A 25,378-nucleotide genomic window follows, 5' to 3' on the forward strand; every position below is an offset into this window, starting at 1 on the left:
CAAGATTATGAGAAGAATGGTTTTTCTAAAAATTATAGAATCTGGATTTTAATTATTTTTGTCAATTTTCAAAGAAAATCTAAAATCTATGTTTTATTAAAAAAAAATTAATATGAAAAATCTAAATGCCATAAACCAAATTTAAAATTCAGAATATTCATAAACTGTAATCCAAAAAACCAGTAATTCATGGCCTAAGTTTTTTCATTACATAAGCTTCAGGGGAACCTTATCAATATGTTGTTCAGTCTTTATTACAGAAAACTAAAGTGCCAAACTCACAAATTAGAAGTGAATATTAAGGACTAAAACGAAAGAGCTTAAACTAATGGAAAAATACTGCAAAAAATTAAGGGTTGATTAATGCTTCTACACTAGGAGGTCTAGGGTTTGAACCCCATATAATACGATGTATTAATACTGTTGTAGATTAATGGAGGCAAGTACACATAAGATCTCCACTAATGCGCAGTTAGAGCCGTTCGCCGTGATTCTAGAGTTCCTTTTCCTCACCATTCTTATTCCTGGTCCTGATCATTCGAAGAAAGCACTTGATGTTTTTTTGCAGCCATTGATTTATGAGTTACAAATGTTATGGAAACATGGTGTGGAAGCGTTCGATGTTTCAGTGAACCAAAATTTCAACATTTGGGCGATGCTTATGTGGACTATAAGTGATTTTCCAGCCTATGGTATGTTATCTGGATGGACCACGCATGGACGGTTATCTTGTCCATATTGTCAAGATAACAGCGATGCGTTTCAGTTGAAACACGGACGTAAAATGTGTTGGTTTGATTGTCACAGACGATGGCTCCCTGAAGATCATCCTTATCGTAGGAGCACCACATTATTTAGAAAGAACATGCAAGTCTTTTGATAGTCCACCTCCTGAGTATTCTGGTAAGGACATTTTGACTCAGTTAAGAGATTTTGGTGCCGAGCAGACATCGATTTGCGATGGATATGGTGATCATCCCAATTTGCACAAGTTTAGTATCTTCTATTTATTGCCATATTGGAAGGACCTTTTGCTGAAGCACAATCTTGGCTTCATGCACACGGAGAAGAACCTTACTAAATGTTCAAGGAAAGACAAAAGACAATTTAAAGTCTAGATTGGACTTGCCTGATATATGTTCTTGAAGAAAACTTCATGTCTTGCCAAATGGAAAAGCACCAACCGCTCGTTTCCGATTAGATGCACCTTTCAAGGAAGCATTTTTAGAGTGGATTATGATGCATTTCAAAGGGATACATAGCCTAGAGCAAAATATACAGGTAATCCTTTGCAACCTTGAGAAGATTTATCCACTGTATTTCTTCGATTTTATGGAACATATTCCAATTCATCTCCCACGAGATTTAGCACTTGGCGGTCCCGTTCAATATCGATGGATGTATCCTTTCAAGCGTTACATGGGCACTCTTAAGAAGAAAGTAAAAAATTTGGCAAGAGTCAAAGGTTCTATTGTAGCACAAAGCATCAACGAAGAAACCTCACACTTCTCTGAATATTGTTTTCCGAAACACGTCTAAACAAAGATGCGAAAGCCTGCTCGACATGATGACGGTGGGGAGACACCTTTCTACCCCGTACAAGTCCCAAGCACATTCTCTCAAATTGGTCGATTAAGTGGAAAATCGAAGAAACGAACTCTAACACAAGAAGAGCAACAACACTTGGACATGTACATTATCACAAATCATGATGAGCTAATAGATTATGAGAGGTAAACTATTTTTATTTTATATAGTAATTAATTTTAACTTATATTTGAAATATATAATTTATTTATCCTCATTTTAATTAATTAATAGGATTTACTTGGGCCAAGTACGCTTTCAATATCCGGACATGAGCGAGGATGATGTTCAAAAACTCAAGCAGACTGAGTTTTGTAATTGGCTAAAATTCTACGTAAGTTTTTCCTTATTTTAAAATTTAATTTATTAAATAAATTGATTAAATTGATTTGTAAAAGTTTTTACATATTTAAAATTGAAATTTTGCTTTGTACAAGTAACAACAATGTCAGGTAGAGGTCGATCATTTCCCACATGGTTAGTGGAGTTCGTTAATGGGCCGTTATATGTTGCGGAATCGTATCCCATGTATTGTACTCATGGGTACGCTTTTAAGATTCTTAGACCCAAGAAGATTAGGCCAACTTGTGACTACGGTGTATCGGCACAATCGGGTGATCTTTTTTACTATGGTGTCCTCCGTGAAATCTTAGAAGTTCGTTATTCGGGGATGATCAATTTGAGGTGTATTGTTTTCTCATGTGATTGGTACGATCCAATTCTTGGAAGGGGTGTGAAACATGACGAATTTGGTGTCACTACAATACATATGAGAAAACGACTCCAGAATATGACCCATTCATCCTCGCATCTCAAGCCGATGAAGTATGATACATTGGATACCCACGAGCTACCACAATCAATGATCCTTGGATCACTGTGATGTCAGTATATCATATAGGCAGGATTGTTGGCATTTCTGATGATAGTGAACATGAATCTATGATGCAAAAACACGTTGGGTGTCATAGGAGCGGTTGACCACTCCCTAGAAGTTGATCTTGTCATTGATTTCACCATTGATGGAGATGATGAGGTTTTTGATGATTCTGAAGAAGAAAGGGGAGAATATGAGGACACTTCCGATTCAGAAAATTCAGAATATTCATCGGATGAAGAGGACGAAGAATAAATTATATAACTTTTGTATTTTATTAGATTTTTATTAATTAGTTGGTGTATTAAGAACGTGGAAATAAATTATCTCTCATGAAGTTTTCAAAACCTATTATCCTAAATAAATATTGCAACTATTTTATAATTTTTGTATATTTTTTTGAAAGTTGTATAAATTTAAAAATTGGATTAGACACAATATCGATCTTTCTAACGGATTTCCTAAGGGTATAACAAGTCCTCGGAAATTCGTCAGTTTTTCAAAGGGCTGCCCGAGGGTTCACGAATATGGTCAGATATTTAATAAAACTGAAATATCCGAAGATTTTCTGAGGGATGTTAGATTTTTTATAAAATTTTGGAATTTAGATGCATCTTATGTAATGGTTAATACAATAAGAAGCTATACCTGTCAATATAATTACATAACAAAGTTTTATAAGGAAAAAAAATTCAAAACTTGAAAAATCTCATATTTGGACAATTAAGCTTAAGCTTAAGCTTAATTTCTCTTGGTTTTTACAGAAGCTTAAGCTTGATTGTCCAAATCTTCAAGATGGGCAGGGATACTGTTAACGTCGAGGTTGAAATCGACAAAATTTGATGTGGTTCAGGTGGGTTATTTGAATTGAAAGCTGGTTTGGGTTGTAAAATCAGAGTACGCGAGTTTGGGTATGAAAATACCTTCGGGAAATAGTTTGGGTTGATTTTCCCCGTTTTCCCTATTGATAATATAGTTGATACATCCAGAAATTATGCAATTTTTAATCTAATTTAATATAAATGTTATTTTTTAACACAAATATGTCTTTGTATAGCATTAAAATCTCTTTAGATGAATCAAATTAATAAAATTGGTTTATAAAAAAAAAGTCGTCGGAAAGTCCTCAGAAATTTTACACTCCCTGAGAAATCCGTTGGAAATTTCTGATTTTTGGGGTTTAATTGGCTTGATCAGCCAATTAAATTACATGCAGTGATATTCGAAAGGATTTTCGAGGGATTCTGATTTGCCGACGGATTTCAGTGTGAAAATATTTATTACCCGCCTTTTTTTTAATTCTCGCGGAAAACCTCAAAAGTTTCCAAGGGATTTGCAACGACTAATTCCCTCTGAAACGATTTTTCCTCAGCCGCTTCTTTTATCTCAGAACTCTTCGTCGCTGTTGGACCGCTCTGTCCCCCGAGACACTGCTTCGCCATCTCGCCGGCGATAACATCTTCAATCATCATCATCAATCATCATTTTCTTCCTCCCATCGTTTCACAAGCTCAAAATCATGTAAGTTTACAAGTATTCAATGCTTTTGATTTGTGATACTAGTTTTTAATTGTTAATATCTTGTTAGAATTAGATTTTGGAATCCGTATAATTAGATCTTGACTGGATTTGGATAGATATGGAATTGGATTAAGGTTATGATATGAAATTAGTTTTATGATTTTGATTAGAATTAGTCCTATGATTTTGATTGGAATTATTTCTATGATTTTGATTGGAATAGTTTTTGCTTTTGATTGGAATTAGTGAATTATATAAGTTAGATTTAGTTTTATTTATATTTTGTAAGAAATTTGATATTAAATTTAAACATTTTTATTGGATTTTGGTTTTAAACTTGTTAGCATTAGGTTGGTTTTTAACAATTATAGAAAATTAAAAGTTAGATTTTAGTTAAACAATTTTTTTAATAAATGTGATACAATAATTATTTTCTTTAATCGTACATTGTTAAATATTTATTACAACATAATATATTTATAAATTTATCAACTTTTCCTATTGTTATTTGTTGATTAATTATTTACTAAATTTATTTTTGAGGTCTTATGAGGAGTTTCAAGGGACGTCACCTAACCATTTCCAAACCCGACGATCATAAAGCGACTCACCATCACAATCTCCTTCTAATGTCCCCGAGACAAGAAATTCCGCTCCGCCACCGATTATGACGATTGAAGAGTTTGTTAGTCAACCGGGCCGTCAACATATCCCGAGGCTCCACCCGGAAGAAGAAAACGGAGCTACATGGTAATTAATTTCATTTTATCTACTTACATAAATTGATGAATTTTATTCTTAACTAATTATTATTTTACATGTCTCTAGGTTTGGATTAGAGGGAAAGATAACAAAATCCATTCTTAATATTTTTAAGACGCAATTGAATAAACCTTGGCCAACTTACGGGGATGTCGACGAAGAAACCAAAAAGATGTGGTTCAAGACTTTTGCGGTAAGTTAAACTATTAATTATTATTATTATCATTAATTATTATTTTTGTCATAAATTTATTTTAATTATATTTTTTTCCCATTTGTAGCAAGATTTTAATTGGGAAATCGGTCATTCGGCAAAAGTGAGAAGAGCTTTTGACATTCAAGCCAACACATCCTACCAAAATCACATGTATGCATGGAAGCAAAAGTGGAAGGAAGGCAAAAAAATGCCAAAATGTCTAAACCCTGAAGTTTGGCAAGGGTTTATCCGCTATTGGAGTATGGATGAGACAATGTCTATTTCGTCACAAGCATAAGAGAATCGTAGGAGCGAACGTGGTGGAAAGAGTATAGCAACCCACAATGGAGGTTCCATAGCCTTCAAAAAGCATGAGAGAAAAATGGTATGTTTTCAATTAATTATACCTTTATATTTGATATATTTTTTATTTTTCTTTAAATTTAGATGATCGCAAACGGAGTCGTTGCGCCGGATTGGATAGATGTTATGGAAACAACCCACACAAGCAAAAAAACCGGAAAAATTCAAGATCCGGTTGTCGGAGAACGCATAAAAAGGATTAAGCTTCGGAAGATGGAACGGCTAACACAACTCTCTCAAGATGGCTCATCATCTTCAATCGATCTACCTCGTGAAGGAATCAACCGTTTGTGTATTGAGGTATATTGGAATATTTTTTAGTTTTACTTTATTATTTATAAAATTTTTGTTTGTTTAGGATATTCCTTTAACCAAAGGTTGGAGACCATGATTAGAAAGTCTTGTCTGACAAGATGGGAGTATCTCTTCGGCATTTCCCCGAGACAATGAACTTATTCAACAAGTTCAAGATCTTAACCGAATCGTGAAAGAAAAATATGAGGCGGTCGAAGAATTGAAGCAACAAAATCTCAAGATTACGGAGCAATTCACCAAGACTCATACGACACTCTCCCAACTTCAAATTTCATTTCTTCTAAATTCCTGGAACAATTCCTGCCTCCCTAAAACTATTTAGTTTTTTTTGTTTTTCAAAACTATTTTAATTTTGTGACTATTGTTGTTTATTTGGATAAGTTGTATTTGGATATTTTAATTTTAGAATTTTGGATTTTTATTTATTGTTTAAGATTTATATTTTCGTAATTATAATCAAAATTATAAATTTGCTAAAAACTTTGTCGTCGTCGGAATGCCCTTGGAAATTCAGGTCCTCGGTAAGTCCTTGGAAATAAACTTTCGGAAATCCATCAGAATCATGTCTCTTGGAAATCCCTCGGAAATAAAAGTCCCTTGGAAATTCCTCGGAAACAACTCTAGGAAATCCTTTGGTAATAAGTCTCTGGGAAATCCCTCAGAAATTGTATCTCTTGGAAATCTCTCGGTAATTTAACGTCCTTGGAAATCCCATGGAAAGTTAACCTCCTTGGAAATCCCATGGAAAGTTAATGTCCCTTGTAAATCCCTCGGAAATTTCCGACGAGCGATTTCTGAGGACTTGTTTTCCTCGGAAACCCGTCAGAAAGAATTGTTTATGAGGGCTTACCGATGATTCCGTCCCTCAGAAATAGATTGTTTTCTTGTAGTGTGGTAGACCTAAGACCGTGAGACTAAACGAGTCTAACACATGAAAACAAGCATTGTGCGATTTAATAAGTCAATCCATTAGACCCGAAGCGCTTAACAAGGTTGATCGCGACTAAATAAATTAAACCGTCTTAATGCTACTAATAATACTGTTGACAAAAAAAATGCTACTAATGTTATTTAGGAAAGTCATAAATTATTCATTAATTAAATTGTATTAAACAATATCATTAAAAATAATTAAATTATTGTGCATTAATTTACAATATTGATTAATTTCCTTACAATATTGAATACTAATTTATGAATAATTTATCCATATTAAAATATAATAAATATAACAAAAATACACTAAAATATGGGAAACGACCGCATCCATTTTTTTATATGAAAAAAAGAAACACAATTGCGGATTTTGTTGGATATTTTATTTATATCTAGTTGGATTGATTATGTTGATTCTGTTTTTATTTTATTTTTGAGAGATATGCTTGCAAATTTTATAAATAGGTGTTTAATGGATTATTTCCGGACTTAGGCTCATTACAATCACCTCATGGCCCAATGTACAAACAACAAACCAAACAAAACAATAAATCAAACCCGACCCGATTTCATGAACGAAACTAACATAGTTACACAAAACCTTAGTCTCTGATTGAAGAATACAACCAGAGCCGTCGCCTAAGATCTGCGAATCCTTACTGGAACAAGACCCTCCGGCAAATCTGGACGACGAGAGCCGAATGGAGATGGTGAATCTGCTGCCTTCCCGCCACCGTAGAGCTGTTTCGACCCTCTAGATAAAGATGGACGCAAAGGCAGTTCTACCTTTGTACCCCACAACCCTTAGCTATCCTCACCTTAACTTCAAATCCTCAATATTAATTTTAATTAACAATAGACCTTAAACACTAAATTATTTTTTCATCTGAAATTTCATATCTCAATATTTTAAATTATTACAGCAGTAAGCAGCCTCTTTGGTTTGACAAACTTTACCATAGCAGCCTCTTTAATTTGATGAAAATTAAAGCACTCTAGTGGGTCTTAATTAACCACTCATTTTTATTCTCTCTTATCAGTGTTCGAATCTGGACTTTTTGTGTCACAATTAAGAACAATTAGTTTGTAAATGCACATTATTTTAGAAATGAAAAGAAAAGGCAATGCTATGCACAAGTGCACATGGCTCTTTTGTAACGGTATGTGTTAGGTGTTCATCTTTATATATTCTTGAATAACAAAAACCAATTGTATAGTATTTTACGACTTTGGATTAGCCAACTTGATTAGAGACATGTACTTCGTTCTTTGTGTTTTTTTGCTTTTTACCACATGATTACTTTTAACATATCAATTTTAGTATCATTTTAGATGATATTCAAGGTTTTTAACTATAAATTAAGATATTATATTTTTTAATTAACATTTTTTACATAAAAGGCCAATTAGTAAGCTTTAATTTCAATCAATTTTTTAAAAAAATATACCGCAAAATATAAAAGATTAAAACTTAAATGTATATTTATTATTTATAGTGAAACAGAACAAAAAACATCACCTAAAAATAACACTTCTTGACTCGCTTTATGGTTCAAACGTTGTTTCTAGGGTGATCCTCTTGGTGAGTAGTTTCCCATTGAGATCTTCATGCCTAGGCATGTCAATAAGAGGCATGTCAATTAGGGCTAAAGATCGCGAGCTAGTTTGGCCCGGCCCTGAAAAACATCGGGTTCGGACTTAAATATATATGTCCAGAAAAAATCGGGCCTTTTGGACTAAGCTCATTCGGGCTAAAGGGTTGTTTGGGCTTAACCCGGTCGGGCTCGGGCCAGCCCGAAAGGCTTTTAAAAAAATATATTTTAAATTTTTTAAAATATTTTAGTTTGATTAGAAGATTTGATTAATGAATTAGTTTTCTTATTTACTTACTAGCCTTACTTAATACTTTTAAAATTTGTACCTATAATATTTTCTATTATCTGTCAAACTAAAACTGAACAACCGGACTTTGAAATATAGGCTCAAATATTTTTCGGACTGGACCCGGCCATACTCACATATATGAGGGCTTTACGGGTTTCGGTCTGGGCCGGATCGGATTAACCTGATAGACATGCCTAATCATGCCCTATAAGAGTGATTAAGCTTTCTATTGACTTGTTTCTTATTTTTATTTTTATTTGTGGTAAAAAATAACCAAAGTTTTTGGTTATTTCTTTCTTATCAGAAGGCCCAAAGCCGATATTAATAAAATACCAAATATATATATAATACAATTTAAGACCTAACTAAACCCCTAAAACTGAAACATTCTCATACGCAGCTGCAGGGTCGAAAATCTAAGGTCAATTTGAGCTTTTCTCGTTAATTATCATTCTCAATGGGCAAGAAAACTTCCACCAAAGTAATTAATCAATTAATTATGGCTTTGTTCTTTAATATTCTTCTTCTTACTCAGTCTTGAATCTCGAGTTTATTCACAAAGTTAACTGAAGAACTTGTTTTGGTTTTTTGTATTTTCTTAGGTTGAAATAGATCCTCCTGTGATTAAGGCCATGAAGCCATTGAAGAAACGTAAGAAAATTACGTTTCATTTGTTTTGTGTTGCTCTCCCTTTGCTACATTATTTACTTGTCGTGGTTACACATATGATATGTGTGTTCTTGTGTTATTCGTATGTATGGTTATAGTAAGCACATCTAGCTATACTATGTCAAGTATATTGATTCTCGATATTTTAAATTGTTTTTGCTGGTCTTCTTTTAGGTAAGAGTGAGCCAGAGGCTGATTTGGAGACCGAAGTAAAACTGAAGAAGCAAAACAAAAATCAAAAGAAAAATCAAAAGAAAAAATCTAAGAAGAAGGTTGGAATACTGTTATTGTTCTTGAGAGAGTTTTGAATCAAATTTAGTGTGTTAATGGCTAATCATGTAACATATATATGTAAAATAGGAACCTTCAAAAGAACCTGCTAAAGATTCTCAAGATCAGAAGGTTTGTTTTTAGTTTATTTTTAGTCACTAAGTTTCCTAGTAACTGTTCAATTTATATAAATATCAAATAGTTCTCTCATTATTTGTTTATGAAAATGTAATCCTTCAGAAGGCAGCTCTAGCTACTAGCAAGTCTGCAAGCAGTTCAGATTCAGTAAATAAAGATTCTGATGAAGTGGCTGGTGCGAGAGGCAATGTAGCTGCATTCACTCCTCCACAAAGCAGGTGAACTGATTTTTTCGATGTTTGCGAGATTTGTTTACATACTCAAGATGTTCTTTTGTTATCCACAATTATAGTTGATAATGTAATTTCTTGATTAGTGTTCAAACGATCTACGTTGAAGGATTTGGCTCTAGGCTTCCTGAGGATGAAATCAAGACCGCATTAAGTAAACATTTCAGTGCATGTGGAGAGATCACAAGGGTTTTTGTTGCAACAAGCTTTGTGACCGATGCTGTCAAAGGGTTTGTGACTTCCTCCTCAAGTTTGTGATAACTTATATTATAAGTTAGGTTATAACTATATACTAAGCTATGTTCTATTTCTCTTTAATAGATTTGCTTACATTGATCTAAAAGAAGAAGACTCAAAGAAGGCGTTGGAACTTAATGGTAGTGTTATGATAGGAAAGGAACTTGTAGTGAAGAAGGCTCTACTGATGAGAGATTCCTACCCTGGCTTTTCTGGTCGTGATCGAGGTCTTGGCGGTCGTTTCGCCGGACGTTTTCGCAGGCTAAACGGAATTCCTGTCGGCCGACGTCTTGATAGGATTGGCCGACTTGTGTCAACGTGTCTGTTGAGTATTTAATTCTCAGAGTTAAGTTCTTTTGGATAGTATAGGCAAGATCACTCCCACCTTGATAGTTCAGGCAAGATCACTCCCACCTTCTTCGACATAAAGACCAACAACAACTAGTTGTTGATCAATTTTGTTTGTCGACAAGTAGAAGTGATTTTTAATAAGTTGTCGGAATTGAAATTTGATTTATAGTATTCTCGAATGGTGTTTTTATTAACCTTTTCTTGCTTCCTCTCGACTAGGTGTGGTAGACCTAAGACCGTGAGACTAAACGATTTCAACAAGCATGGTGCGATTTAATAAACTTCTAAATAAACGGATTCTTAACAATTCAATCCATTAGACCTAAAGCTCTTAACATTGCTGATCACGACTAAATAAATTAAACCATCTTAATGCTACTAATATTGTTGGCCAAAAATATAAAAATGCTACTAATATTATTGAGGAATTTTATTCGAAAATTATTATTTTCTTAAATTGTATTGAATAATATACCCTTCCAATTTGGGATCCAAATTTTTTTAAAAGATAATTGATTTATTGTGCATTAATATACACAGATTTTAATAAAATCGATATCGAATAGTAATTATAAAATAGTTTATCCATATTAAAATATAATAAATAAAACAAAAAAATACACTAAAATATGTGAAATGACCGCATCCATTTTTAAGGTTAATAAAAAACACGATTGCTGATTTTGTTGGATAATTTTTTATAGCTAATTGGATTGATTATGTTTTATGTTAGTCCTGGACATTCGGTTTAATCGGTTTAAACGGTTCGGTTGAAATAAATTTATGTACTTTTTTTGTACCCCAATCCCTAGCTATCCTCACCTTAACTTCAAGTCCTTAATATTAATTTTCTTCTGAAAATTTTATCTCTCAATATTTTATATTATTACAGCAGTAAGCAGCCTCTTTGGTTTGACAAACTTTACCATAGCAGCCTCTTTACTTTGACGAAAACTAAAGCACTCTCTACCACTCATTTTATTCCCTCTTATCAGTGTTCGAATCTAGACTTTTAAGAACAATGAGTTTGTTCACAAGTGCACATGGCTCTTTTGTAGCGGTATGTCTTAGACTCATTCTTTTGTAGTGTTAGGTGTTCATCTTTATACTTCTTGAATAACAAAAACCAATTGTATAGTATTTTACGACTTTGGATTAGCCAACTTGATTAAAGACGTGTGCTTCGTTCTTTGTGTTTTTTTTGCTTTTAACCACATGATTACTTTTTAATATTTCATTTTTAATATCATTTTAGATGACGTTCATGGGTTTTAAATGTAAATTAAGATATTATATAATTTTTAATTAACATTTTTTACATAAAAAGCCAATTAGTCAGCTTACAATCAATTTTTTTTAAAAACATACGGCAATATATAAAATATTAAAAATTAAATGTATATTTAATATTTATAATTAAACACAAAAAAACTAAAACATTACTTAAAAATAACACGGAAAAAAATATTTATAGTATATATAATTTAAATGCCTATTCACTCTATTTTTCTTTATTCTATAATAATTGTTAAAATGAATCAACTTGCATACTAAAATAGCAGCAATTTCATGTAAATACATAAACATATGGCAAGATCACAATGTCTTATCATTACAAGAAAGTAAGTTTAAATGTAATTAAGGTGTGAAAGTGAAAACAGTAAATGTTATTACTTAGAAGCACATGATAATTAAAGCTTTCTTAGACTTTAAAACCTATTCTCCAAAAGAAAAAAAAAGTTTAGAAGTAACTAAAGTGAAAGTGAAAACAAATTAAAAGATAATATTGTATTAGAAACAAGTGATTATTAAAGTTTTCTTAGACTCTAAAACCTATTTGCCAAAAGAAAACACAATATACAACAATCATTCAACAAAACACAATGTCTTACTCAAAGTCTACACTTCCATATGTAATAAGAGTCTATAGACTATGCACGTATACACCACTTGAATAAAAATATCTTAAGTAAAAGCCGCCAAGCAAGAACATTTTGCCTACATAAGGAATTGTTAAGACAAAACCTACATTCACTCAAATTAAACCATAACTGAATACTTCTCTTAGAGTGCAAAGAAAATGAGTTCCTCTTTGATAAAATTGGGTTTTGTTCTTGTTCTTCTTCAGCTAGCATTGTCTCATGCACAACTAAGTCCTTCCTTTTACGATAAAACATGTCCACAAGTCTTTGACATTGCTACCAAAACCATTGTCAATGCTCTGAGATCAGACCCTCGCATCGCTGCGAGCATCCTTCGTCTTCATTTCCACGACTGCTTTGTTAATGTAAGATATAAATTGGTTCAATAAATTTGTGTCGTATATATTAATTATCTAATAGTTTATCCTAAAGAGCGGGAATTTTATAAATTTAAAATCAGGATGTGATAATTTTAAGCTATTTACTTGCTGTAAAAAAAAATTACAGCTATGAAAATGTTGCGAATGACCTATGAATGTGGGTGACACTTGACTAAAAATCTGATGAAAAAGTGTTTTTCCTAAAATAGGGATGTGATGCATCGATATTGTTAGACAACACAACATCGTTTAGAACGGAGAAAGACGCCTTTGGGAACGCCAAATCCGCACGAGGTTTCGAGGTGATCGACCAAATGAAGGCTGCTGTGGAGAAAGCATGTCCTAAAACAGTTTCATGTGCTGATTTACTCGCAATCGCGGCTCAAAAATCTGTCGTTTTGGTATGCATTTTTTACAATACAATTCTTTTTTTCAATTCAAAATATGTTTCTAGATCATGTTTTCTGATTCTTAAGTAGAAGAAAATACTTAATACCAAATATAATTGTTTTGTCCATAGGCGGGAGGTCCTTCATGGACGGTTCCAAATGGAAGAAGAGACAGTTTAAAGGGGTTTATGGATCTTGCTAACGATAACCTTCCAGCTCCATTCTTTACTCTTAAACAACTTAAGGATAGCTTCAAAAAAGTCGGACTCGAACGTCCTTCTGATCTCGTTGCTCTTTCCGGTATGTTATCATTTTAAACATTTTCATCTATAGTATTAATCAGTCACAACTATATGTATGATTATTCGCAATTAGTTTATTTGTTCTCTATACATTTTTCTTTTGATTAGGTGCTCACACCTTTGGTAAAAACCAATGTCAGTTCATAATGGACCGTCTTTACAACTTCAATGAATCCGGTTTACCCGATCCAACCCTTGATAAATCTTACCTTACCACACTTAGAAAACAATGTCCACAAAATGGAAACCAAAGTGTCTTGGTAGATTTTGATTTACGTACACCAACGCTATTCGACAACAAATACTATGTGAATCTAAGAGAAAACAAGGGTCTTATCCAAAGCGACCAAGAGCTATTCTCTAGCCCTGATGCTTCAGACACTATCCCTTTAGTCCGGGCTTACGCGGATGGTCAAGGGAAATTTTTCGATGCGTTCGTGGAAGCAATGATAAGGATGGGAAGCCTTTCACCTTTAACAGGGAAGCAAGGAGAGATTAGATTGAATTGTAGAGTTGTTAATACGAAATCCAAAATCATGGATGTGGTAGATGCTAATGACTTTGCTAGCTCAATGTGATGAGCATATGAATGTTCTTCTAATAATTAATAAATTATCAATGTTATGTTTTCTTCTACTTTCTTGTTTCGTTTGCCTTACCTATGTATAATCGATAAGACTATCCAAAGTTTGATCCATAACATTATATTTTTTTACTATTAGATAGTTATGGTATGGGAACTGTCCGGCACACCTCTACACATGTTTACCACGTAACACTCACGTATAGATAACCAAACTAAGGTTGTTGGAAAAAAAAACATATGTATACATTTGAGTAGTTGTCGTAGAGCAATGAAACCTTAACGCTAACTCGATATTCTCGGGTTAAAGATGAAGAAGACAAATAAATCCTAATATAGCTAGGCTATACATGTTTTTTAGAGACAAGAAAATCTACACTTGTATGAGCCAAGTATATTAACTGAAAGCGAATAACCAAACCGAAATTTAGGATTCGGTTTGGTTTTGGGTATTACATAAGAACCATATGGTTTTGGTTTGGTTCAGGTAAATTAAAATCCAAGAACAGAATGATACATCTCAAAATCAAAACTAAAACAAAACATTACCCATGATTCATTTCGGATTCAAGTGGTTTTGACCATGCTTTTATGGTTTTTGTGAAGGGTTTTTCGGTTTCTTTGATTAAATCGGATAGTTTGGTTACTTTTGTTATAGCCCTCGGATCGACCCGTTGGAACCGAAATTTTATCGGATTTTATTCGGGTCAAAATTTAAAACTCATACCGAAGCGAACCGAAGTTTATACTAGAAAACTTGTCCTAAGACTAACAAGTTTTAAGAAAAAAAAAACACTCTAAAACATAAAGTAATTTACCAAAAAAACATGTGCAATATTCTAGGCAACTTCATATAAAGTGTTTTGGTAAGAAAGTTTTTTCTAAGTAATATTTTTATTTTAAAAATAATTTTTCTCAATATCTTAAAGTAAGCAATATATGTAGGATTTATTCTTTATTCAACTACTACGAACCAAATCACATATATTATTGGAGCCTCTTTGGTTTGAAAACTTATAGCAGCCTCTATTATTTGACTAGCCCCCGGTTTGCTTTTGTCAAACCATGAAACTTTTTTCTCATTTCATTAGCTTTAAGTCTTGTGGGTCTCTCAACCACTCCTTTAATTTGGTCTCTTATTCGAATTTGGGACTTTTGGTATCATATGAAAGGACTTGACCACAAGGTCATCAACTTCAGTCGTCGTTTAATGATTAATAAAAACGAGTTTGTGTGAAAATTGCAAACAAAAAAATTTGGAAAATGAGGAATATTAAACAATGCTAGCACATTGTTTTTTGTATTGGTATGTGCTAGACACATTCATCTTTATCATTTTTTTCTAATAACAAAATTAATATTATATGCCAACTTAGATAAAGACATGCACATTGCTTTGTTCTATGCATGTGTTTTTCACTTTTAAACACATGGTTACTCTTTAATACATCAAAAGAAAAAATTATCTACGTATTACATTTTTTTTAATAACTACGAGGTTTTATGCTTATGTCTTATATACCTTTGAATCCAAAATTACAACGAATTATATAGTTTCGTTCCAAAAACTACTCGAACCAATAACTTACTCTTTTTTTTTTCTCTTGTAACTGTTAAAATTAATCAACGTATGATAAGTATATCAATTTTACGTGAATACATACTGAATACATAAATATATATACAAAGCTTACGTGAATGGCTAGATCACAAAGTCGTCTTTTAACTTGAAGATAAAATTCATAACCATATTATATTAATAAAAAAGAAACCTAAGAAGCTGTGTCTAATTTGTCCCGGTTTACATATAAATTTAGCAATTTCCTCTTTATCATGCTATAACAAGAAGTTCATAGAAATATAATTAAGAAAAAAAAAGTTCATCACATAACCATCTTATTTGATTTTGGAATTAGTTTTTTTTATTTTAGTGGATGTAGCTTTTTTACATCTACTGTGTGTGAATATGTAGATGTGAATATGTCTACTATTAAGTTGTACATAGCATGTACAAAATATTCAATGTAATGTAGTTGGTAGTAAATTTTGGTATATTTTATATTCCGTAAGTCAACCAGTGATCTAACTAAACTTATAAACACGTGTACAAAGTAAAAATTTGGTATATGAATGACATAGACTGGATTAATTTATGAATTGAGAAGAGTTTTGTTTTGCATACCAATTTGTAATCTTGAGTTTTTTATCATAGGAATCACACCTGTTTACCATGAATCCCAAGTGTTTTGTTGATTCGCGAGTTCGATTTTTACTGGAGTGATCCCATATGTGCTGAAAAGCCAACACGCCAGTTTTTCCTGACAAATTATGATTCTTTGTTATAAGTATTCGACTCAATCCACTATCAATAAGGTCAAATAGAATCACTATGTTATAAATAAGTTTTTATTTTAATACGTTTAGAACTTTTATATTTTTTATTTTAAAATATTTTTATAAATATAACATTGACATATTCAAAATCTTATTTATCCAATTAACACATATCATAATCACGTTAACGCTAGCCCAAATTTTATATAATAAAATGGAGAAAGTAAAGTAAAAATTTCTTAAAATCGTAAAAAATTCAAAAAAAAAAAAATTGGTTCGGTATTAGAAACACGTGATTATTATAGTTTTTTAAAGACTTTCAAACCTATTTGCATAAAGAAAAAGAATGCTTTTAAACCACTTTGTACAGAATAATTCAACAAAACTATATGAACATATTGTTGTATTCAATGTTTTAACTCTTCTATATGTCTTACACTATATGAACGTATACACCACTTGTTTTTTTTTTTTTGAAAGAATGTAAAATGATATATATTAAATTTGAAATGAATGTAATATATACACACCACTTGAGTTAATAAAACAAATATGTCATAAAAGTAAAAGCCGCCAAGCTAGAACATTTTTGTCTATATAAGGAATCGTTAAGACAAAACCTACACTCACTCAAAAACTAAACCATAACCAAAACATTCTCTTAGAGTCAGAGCAAAAGATCAAAATGAGTTCCTCTTTGACAAAATTAGGATTTGTTCTTATTCTTCTTCAAGTCTCATTGTCTCATGCTCAACTAAGTCCTTCCTTTTACGATAAAACTTGTCCTCAAGTCTTCGACATTGCTACCAAAACCATTGTCAAAGCTCTGAGATCAGACCCTCGCATCGCTGCGAGCATCCTTCGTCTTCATTTCCATGACTGCTTCGTTAATGTAAGATATCACTAGACTCAATATATTTCACGTATATTATAAAGTTTTTAGTTCTTTGTTAGAGTTTATAAACTTGAAGATACTCAAAACTGTAAAATTCGTTTTGTTATTTTGGTTATTGATATTTTTTAGTTTAATTAAAAAATACAAATAACATAAAAACGTTATTTATACGTACCAAAATATAGTTAAATTATACTTTTGGAACTTTGATTCTTTATACTTTATGTTTTGTATATTAATGGACCAACCACTTCGATCTCAAAGATATCAATATAGTATTATTAGCAACTACTCTACATAGATTGCAGTGCATTCTTATCTCAAGTTTCAGATTCTGTCGTCAAAGATGATTAGTTAAGATATTTCTACAATATTATTTTGGATTTTTATTACTACATTATTAGGTAGATTAGTGATGGATCCGCATGTATGTGCGGGATTATTTTTACAAAATTACGATTTTTTTTATGTAGATGCTATTTTGGTAAAATTTTGTTATATGAATTTATTTGATAAACTATATATAGACATACAGTTGTAAAATATATATATTGTATTACATAATAAATTTTTTAAATAATTTAAATGAAAATGATAAGTGATATTACGTGTTTATTTTTTAAACTAATCAAAACATTTCTAACAGTTTGCTTAGAGATGTTAAATCGGATTTAGATTTGGGTTTAGTTTGAATTGTTTTATGTGTAGTTTAGAATGGAAAATATATCAATATAGTATTATTAGCAACTACTCTACATAGATCGCAGTGTATTCTTATCTCAAGTTTCGGATTAGTTAAGATATTTCCACAATATTATTTTGGATTTTTATTGCTACATTATTAGGTAGATTTCATGGCCCATTCATTTATGTGTTTGGCGTATTAGGTGTCGCATTAATGTTCTATTCGAATTCACGTGAATAAGTGTATGTATGCTAGTGATAGTGTGATACTAGAATTTACTATTTACTTACGGTAGAAAGGTTAAAAGAAGATGTGATGTATATTTACTATTTACTATTGAACAATGTGGTTGGTTTGACTAACTATGAAGATGTATACTTATGTTTTGGAAATAGGGATGTGATGCGTCTATATTGTTAGACAACACAACATCGTTTAGGACGGAGAAGGACGCGTTTGGGAACGCTAAGTCGGCTCGAGGTTTCGATGTTATCGATGAAATGAAAGCTGCCGTGGAGAAAGCATGTCCGAGAACAGTTTCATGTGCTGATTTGCTCGCAATCGCGGCTCAAGAATCTGTCGTTTTGGTATGAATCTTTTAGTACTATGTTATGCATATTTGGTTTCTAGACCATTTTGTTGATGTTTTACTTTGATACAATAGGCGGGAGGTCCTTCATGGATGGTTCCAAGTGGAAGAAGAGATAGCTTAAGAGGTTTTATGGATCTTGCTAATGATAACCTTCCAGCTCCATTCTTTACCCTTAAACAACTTAAGGATAGCTTCAAAAAAGTCGGACTCGATCTTCCTTCGGATCTCGTTGCTCTTTCCGGTATGTTATCAATAGAGTTTGAGACGTTTTCATATCTATATATAGTTGTAATTACTAATAACTCTATATGGTACTTCCCTTTGTTTAGGTGGTCACACCTTTGGCAAAAACCAATGTCAGTTTATAATGGATCGGCTTTACAACTTCAGTAGCACCGGTAAACCCGACCCAAGCCTTGATAAATCTTACCTCAGTACACTAAGAAAGCAATGTCCGCGTAATGGAAACCAAAGTGTCTTGGTAGATTTTGATCTACGTACGCCAACACTCTTTGACAACAAATACTATGTGAATCTCAAAGAGAACAAAGGTCTTATCCAAAGCGACCAAGAGTTATTCTCAAGCCCTGATGCTAAAGACACTATCCCATTAGTCCGGGCATACGCTGATGGTCAAGGGAAATTTTTCGACGCGTTCGTTAAGGCAATGATAAGGATGGGAAACCTTTCACCATTAACAGGGAAGCAAGGTGAAATTAGATCGAACTGTAGAGTGGTGAATTCGAAACCGAGAATCATGGATGTGGTTGATGTTGTTGATTTTGTCAGCTCAATGTGATGAAGTGAGTTTCTTGTAATAATAAAGATCTTCAAATACTATGTGGTATCAATGAAATCAAGATGTTATGTTTTTTACTTACTTCATTGTTTCTTTCACGTTTACTTCTATATAATCTATATAACTATTAAAGGTTACGTATGGAAGAAACACTCACTTACAATGATGGTCATACATCAATAATGGTGACAGTGGCTGATAAGTTTATGGATTTTGTTGGTTCATTCTTATGAGACTACATGCTCCAGCATTAATGGTTGGGGTTTAGATATTTATTAGCTTGTTTTGGAGGGAGTCTTGGAAACTCTCCGGCACAACTCCGGAACCTCGTGAAACTGGCAAAACTATATCAAACTAGGTTCATGTTTACCGCGGCACAATTGTATGGAATGAGATTATCTCTGTTGTTTTCGACCACCACTGTTAGAAGAAGCAATGGAACAACACCATTTGAAGCCTTTTGGGATGACTCCCATCAGTAATGCTAACAAGCAACTAGGTATCTTTGACAAGATGAGATGTTAAATGGTCATCTATACCCGGGCCAATAATCGGATGAAACGATAAACCGATACAAAACAGAGAATGTGAAATTCAAATAATGTTGTTCGGTGTATCTAAGCTTGTAACTATATTGGCAATATTTTTTGTTCCACCAAACATCCCAAAGGCTCTCTCACAAGTTTTATGGTCCTTTTTCAATTTCAAGTGTTCACAACATGTCAGAGAAGTCGTTTGCCGCCTACAACTTCCGGAAGTTACCTATATACATCCTGTTTTGATGTCTCCCTTATTAAAAAGACTTGTAGGTTCCAATGCAGCCATGATGGGTGAAAACATCTTATCACTTAACCATGATGGGTGAGTACAAGGTCCATTTGCCTATAGAGATAGGTATTTACAACTTACCAGAAAAAAATCACGACTCCAAATTTCACAACACCAATGGGTTCATCAGAGATCTATCGAGACCCTTTGCTGCAAAACAAGAAGATGGGAAATAAGACTTCCTTTGTTTAATCTCTTTTTCCATAGAAAAACAAGTTCTGTCCCTATCAGAATTTGTCAAGTCTGAATTTGTACCTTATCAATAGGCATTTTTGTTCTCACCGAGTCAATAAGTGCAAAATCAATATCTGCCACGACAATGCCAGTCGAAACACGATCTGCAAAGTATTCATAGTTTGATCAGAAGAGACTTTTGTCTAGTACATCTACATAAATATGATTCCTTCAATCATTTTGGGATTCTCACCAGGTAATCTTCCAACTACAGTTCCCCATGGATCAATGATCAATGTATCTCCATAACTTTCTCTTTTCTCATTATGCTTTCCTGCTTGAGCAGCAGCTATGACCTGACGATCAATCAAACAAAGTGAATTGAGCTGAGACCTTTAATCTAACATGTAATGAGAGGTTTAGGGAGAGAAGTGTGTAATCACATACATAACATTGTGTTTCGATTGCTCGGGCTCGAAGAAGAATCTCCCAGTGTGCCTTGCCAGTGACCTTAGTGAAAGCTGACGGTACTAGTAAAACCTGCACGTTTTTATGTTCACTGGACAAGTATTACGACAGAGACAGTACATACTCAAGTCTGTGGATTCTTTCTGTAAGAACTCAGTTTTATCAAATTGTTTCCTTTTTTCCTCAGAGTTTTGAAACATACATCTTTCAATTCAAACACGATTGTATCTTAAATGATTCTACCATTTCTTTCTTTGACTGAGTTTCCTAAACAATGCCAATAAGATCTTGTTGCAAAAAGCACAGGTCCATATTAATTGTATTACATTGGATTTTACCTGAGCTTTATGATCGAACCTCAGTTGCTGGTAAATCTTAGGAAACCTCAAATCATAGCATACAGTAAGGCCTAAGCGTCCAATAGGGCTGTCTACGGAAACAATCTTTGTCCCTGACAAAATACAGGATCAAATTTTTTATCTGAAATACATCAGTTTCTTGTCTTCTGAAGTGTGAAGACAAAGTGTTATTGATCATGGATCTTGGTGGTTTTGCAGTGATTATTATGATACCACTTCATGTGTTCTCAACAATAAATTCGGATTTTGAACTGTTAACTCACTCCCCAAACAGCTATTTTCTTTTTTACTCAATGCCAAAAGCAATATGCATAACAGCTATTTTTGGAAATCGACCGAAGATACTTTGTATATCGGATTGTTAAGACATTCTATCAAGATTATATTCGATAAGACCATTCTATTCACGATGATTATACGTAACAACGTTTACCTGGAACTGTAAAGCTGCTTTCCTTGTACGAGCTTCCACCAGGAACATCAACATCAAACCTTCAGAAAACATAAGTCGTCACTTAGTGATTCTAACCAAAAACAGGATCTTAAGAAACTCTAAAACTAAAATCCAAGGAGAGTCAAAGAGAGTTTACAAATGCATTTTCTGGTAAGTGTCTCGGATCATTCCAGCATCATCGATCACAACATGTGTATTACACAAATGGGTATCATCAAATCTTTCTTGAAAGCCTCCAAGAGACAACCATATATTTGAATCCCTGCAAACACATACAAGAACTACTCTAACCAAACCACAGAGGGAGCAACTCAATGTAGTAGCTAAGCGAATCTACCCAAAGAAAAACATCTATTACCTGGCTAAAGAGCAATACCGTTGCATCACTGGCCCATCTAATGCTTCAGCAACTTTCACACTCTCCCCTTCTTTATCACCCACAAAGGAGAAGTTCTCAGGGAAACAAATCAGCTTTGCACCGGCCAATGCTGCCTCCTTATATACAGTTACACATACTCAACGATTAAAAAAGACATAACAAAGTAGTAAAATTCAGATAAAAATCAAGACTTTCAAATTTCAATCACTTGAGAAAGTAGTAATCTTCGTTCTTTACTTCACAAAGTAGTTAACATTTGGATTAAAAAATTGGAACTTTCACATTCCAATCACTTGAGAAAGTAGTAATATTCATCAAAGTAGCAATCTCAAAGAATACGTATACTTACAAAGTAGTAAACTTGTAGATAAAAATTGAAACTTTCAAATTCAAATCACTAGAGAAAGTAGTGTGATATTCATCAAAGTATCAATCTCAAAGATTAAGTATACTGACAAAGTAGTAAAATTTCGGATTAAAAATCGAAACTTTCAAATTTCAATCACTACAAAACCCTCATAAAGTTTACAACTTTTCTACCCTTAAAACTTCAAAATCCAAGCAAAGAAACAAAAAGGGTAGAATCAAATTCCAAAATTGAACAAGTCAAACCACTAACATAACCAATTCGATCACAAAGTCTGAAACTTTAATCCAATCGGCAATGAAATGTAGTGATAAAATTTTTGAACTTTTGGATAAAAATTGGAACTTTCACATTCCAATCACTTGAGAAAGTAGTGATATTCATCAAAGTATCAATCTCAAAGATTAAGTATACTGACAAAGTAGTAAAATTTCGGATTAAAAATCGAAACTTTCAAAGTTCAATCACTACAAAACCCTCATAAAGTTTACAACTTTTTAATCCTTAAAACTTCAAAATCCAAGCAATGAAACATAAAGGGTAGAATCAAATTCCAAAATTGAACAAGTCAAATCACTAACATAACCAATTCGATAGCAAAGTCTCAAACTTTAATCGAATCGGCAATGAAATGTATAGATTTGGGGTGGATTTGAATTACTTGAACGAGACGAGAGCAAGTGGCGAAATTGGACATGAGATCATTCACTGATGTCATTTGAGCAGCTGCGACACGAACTGTCTTGTTTAAGGTGGCCATGGTAAGAGGAATCTGAGTAGAGGAGAGAGTGATGCGTGTTGTAAATAGAGAAGGCTTGGTGAAGTCGTGAGAAACAAAGTAAGCGTTCATCCGCACGTAGTGGTGAGACTACCGTGGCGTCAGGTCTTTGTTAATACTTCTAAGCTTACCTTAGTCTCCATGAGATTAATTAGTGGATGAAAGTTTTTAATTAGAGGATTTAATTTGAACTTTTTTTTAGTGTAAACTGTATACTGTAGGGTTTTTTTCTTTTTTTAAAAAAACTAAATTTCACAAAAATCAGCGGAAAAAAATTGTGGCGAAATTGATTTGAATATTATTAACCAGGAAATTTGAGATTTTCGTTAATTGAATCGGTATGATTAAAATTCTCGAGAACTTTTTGTTATAGCGGAGAAATTTTTGTAATATAAAAGACATGAGTACAAAAATCAAACTACGAAATTGCTATAATTTTAAGGGAGAGAAAATCTTAGTTGGGAAATTTTTGAATTTGGAAAAAAATTGTGATATTATGTTTTTTCTTGTGATTAGGGATTCTACCCAATCTTCTATATATATAAAGTTAACTTTGCTCTCTTCTCCTTAAGCCACCTCATCATCCTAATCATCATCCACATCATCTTATTATTTAATTTTAATAATTTATTTATATCATTTTATTCTTTAATCTAAATATTTATACACATTGTAAACAAGTTTTTCAAAAAGAAATATGAAAAGTCCTTTCAAACATCATCCCCATCATTTTACTTTTTAATTTTAATAATTTATTTATATCATTTTATCATTTAAGTTAAAGATTTATACACATGTAAACAAGTTTTTTCAAAAAAAAAATGAAAATTCCTTTCAGATAATAATTATAATAAAATAAATATGTTAAATTAGTATAAAGTAGATTATACTAATATGTATGTTAAATAACAATAACAAATAACAAATATAACAAAAAAAATAACAAACAAAAACATAACAAACCAAAATAAATAGATAATAAACAAGAGATCGCCAAATCAATAAATAAAAAATACAACAATCCGCGCAAAATCCAAAAATCATTCTCAACTTTTGGACCATCATATTAAAAGGACTCACAATATTAACATCATCTAGATCTATATTTGGTGGGAGCCTTAATAATACATTTTTCTACAACTCTCCATAACACTTCTGTTTATGCTTACACATCGATTTATACTATAGACACTTAATTTCTCAACTACTATCGAAACTAAAATAAAATAGATTTTCTATACAAACACAGCATGAGATAGAAAATAAAAATATGTTATATTGAAAAAAATAAGTACGAAATAAAACACGAATCAATTACTCATAAACAAAGTAATAAAATTCCCGCGCGTAGCGCGAGCAACTGACTATATTATATAAACCTTGGTTTTCAAAGTCAGCAATTAACAAGATCGTGACACGTGTCAATTATAAACGATAAGATGTTGACACGTGGCATAACTAATTTTGTTAATATTTGGATAAAATAGAAATATTATTAACCCTATCGAAGAAGGAGATATATAAAATAAATATTATAAAGAATTATATATTAAAAATTATTAATACAATTAAACAAATAATCTAATTTCAGTTATGTCATCTTGGTTTATTAATAAGATAGGGATTTAAAATTTATAATTAACAAGAATATATGGCGGTTTTTGTTTACAGAAGAGGATTAAGGTTTAAACTTTAATTTTACAATTAAATCAGGTTATTTGTTGGTTTGGGTATATAAATGATAAATAAGAATTATGTTTTATCTTTATAAATTAAAATTATGGTTTAAGTTTAACAATTAAATGAGATTATATGTCAAAACTTGGTTTTTAAATTTACTAACTCACGTGATCATGATAAGTGTCAAGTAAAAACATAAGATGTCGTAATATTAAGATACAAATAGAATTTTTAAACAACATTAAAAAAAAATTATAAAAAATTAAAGAGAATTTTTGAGAAATACCCCTTTTGGTGTACCCCTTTTCAAAAATACCTCCTTTATCTATTCATGTTCAAAAATATCCATGTTTAAATATGAAAAATTATAAAATTTTATATGGTATATAAGGTACTTCTATATAATAACTACTACTTGGAAATTTGATACAAATATTCTATAATGTTTTAAAAGGTTTTAAATCGTTTTTACAAGTTTTATAAGGTTTTAAAGTGGTTTTTAAAAGGGTTTATAAGGTTTTTAAAAGGTATTTATAAGCTATTTTACGCTATTTATGAAAGATATATAAAAATTTAAACATATATAAAGGTAATTTGTGTGTATATTTATAAGTTTTCACACATATTTGGATAAATTTCAACATTTAAAGTGGTTTTTTTATAAAGTTTGAAAT

The 25,378-nt window shown here is 32.1% G+C and overlaps 5 protein-coding genes across 7 annotated transcripts; 4 read left to right on the forward strand and 1 right to left on the reverse strand.

The window, feature by feature from the left end:
- Positions 1–4,651: 4,651 nt before the first annotated feature.
- On the forward strand, positions 4,652–5,906 carry LOC111830192. The gene is made up of 4 exons (XM_023781709.1): positions 4,652–4,735; positions 4,814–4,940; positions 5,029–5,606; positions 5,702–5,906. Exons 1-3 carry the CDS (start codon positions 4,653–4,655, stop codon positions 5,239–5,241), a joined length of 423 nt encoding a protein of 140 aa, XP_023637477.1. The 5' UTR covers position 4,652; the 3' UTR covers positions 5,242–5,606; positions 5,702–5,906.
- On the forward strand, positions 5,288–10,322 carry LOC111829991 (nucleolin 1-like). The gene is made up of 8 exons (XM_023780311.1): positions 5,288–5,293; positions 5,391–5,606; positions 9,044–9,092; positions 9,285–9,319; positions 9,471–9,512; positions 9,621–9,736; positions 9,835–9,978; positions 10,070–10,322. The coding sequence occupies exons 1-8, from the start codon at positions 5,288–5,290 to the stop codon at positions 10,320–10,322; spliced, it is 861 nt and encodes a 286-aa protein (XP_023636079.1).
- A 2,078-nt stretch (positions 10,323–12,400) lies between these two features.
- On the forward strand, positions 12,401–13,965 carry LOC17881221 (peroxidase 37). The gene is made up of 4 exons (XM_006288033.2): positions 12,401–12,623; positions 12,848–13,039; positions 13,159–13,327; positions 13,438–13,965. Exons 1-4 carry the CDS (start codon positions 12,417–12,419, stop codon positions 13,905–13,907), a joined length of 1,038 nt encoding a protein of 345 aa, XP_006288095.1. The 5' UTR covers positions 12,401–12,416; the 3' UTR covers positions 13,908–13,965.
- A 2,924-nt stretch (positions 13,966–16,889) lies between these two features.
- On the forward strand, positions 16,890–19,298 carry LOC17881792 (peroxidase 37). The gene is made up of 4 exons (XM_006288032.2): positions 16,890–17,138; positions 18,222–18,413; positions 18,491–18,659; positions 18,748–19,298. The coding sequence occupies exons 1-4, from the start codon at positions 16,932–16,934 to the stop codon at positions 19,215–19,217; spliced, it is 1,038 nt and encodes a 345-aa protein (XP_006288094.1). The 5' UTR covers positions 16,890–16,931; the 3' UTR covers positions 19,218–19,298.
- A 438-nt stretch (positions 19,299–19,736) lies between these two features.
- Positions 19,737–23,119, reverse strand: LOC17881791 (nitrilase-like protein 2). Of its 3 annotated transcripts, none has more exons than XM_023781947.1 (10): positions 22,908–23,119; positions 21,859–21,995; positions 21,637–21,762; positions 21,480–21,538; positions 21,026–21,138; positions 20,667–20,759; positions 20,473–20,575; positions 20,301–20,383; positions 20,127–20,195; positions 19,737–19,990 (listed from the first exon to the last, which is right to left on the reverse strand). In XM_023781947.1, the coding sequence occupies exons 1-9, from the start codon at positions 23,094–23,096 to the stop codon at positions 20,172–20,174; spliced, it is 927 nt and encodes a 308-aa protein (XP_023637715.1). In that variant the 5' UTR covers positions 23,097–23,119; the 3' UTR covers positions 19,737–19,990; positions 20,127–20,171. The 3 variants fall into 3 exon arrangements, with proteins under 3 accessions (XP_023637715.1, XP_023637714.1, XP_006288289.1); XM_023781946.1 differs by having other exon boundaries at positions 19,737–20,019; XM_006288227.2 differs by having other exon boundaries at positions 19,737–20,195.
- Between the last annotated feature and the right edge of the window lie 2,259 nt (positions 23,120–25,378).

The sequence above is a fragment of the Capsella rubella genome, unplaced genomic scaffold (genome assembly GCF_000375325.1).
Source record: "Capsella rubella cultivar Monte Gargano unplaced genomic scaffold, Caprub1_0 scaffold_6, whole genome shotgun sequence".
Taxonomy (NCBI): Eukaryota; Viridiplantae; Streptophyta; class Magnoliopsida; order Brassicales; family Brassicaceae; genus Capsella; species Capsella rubella.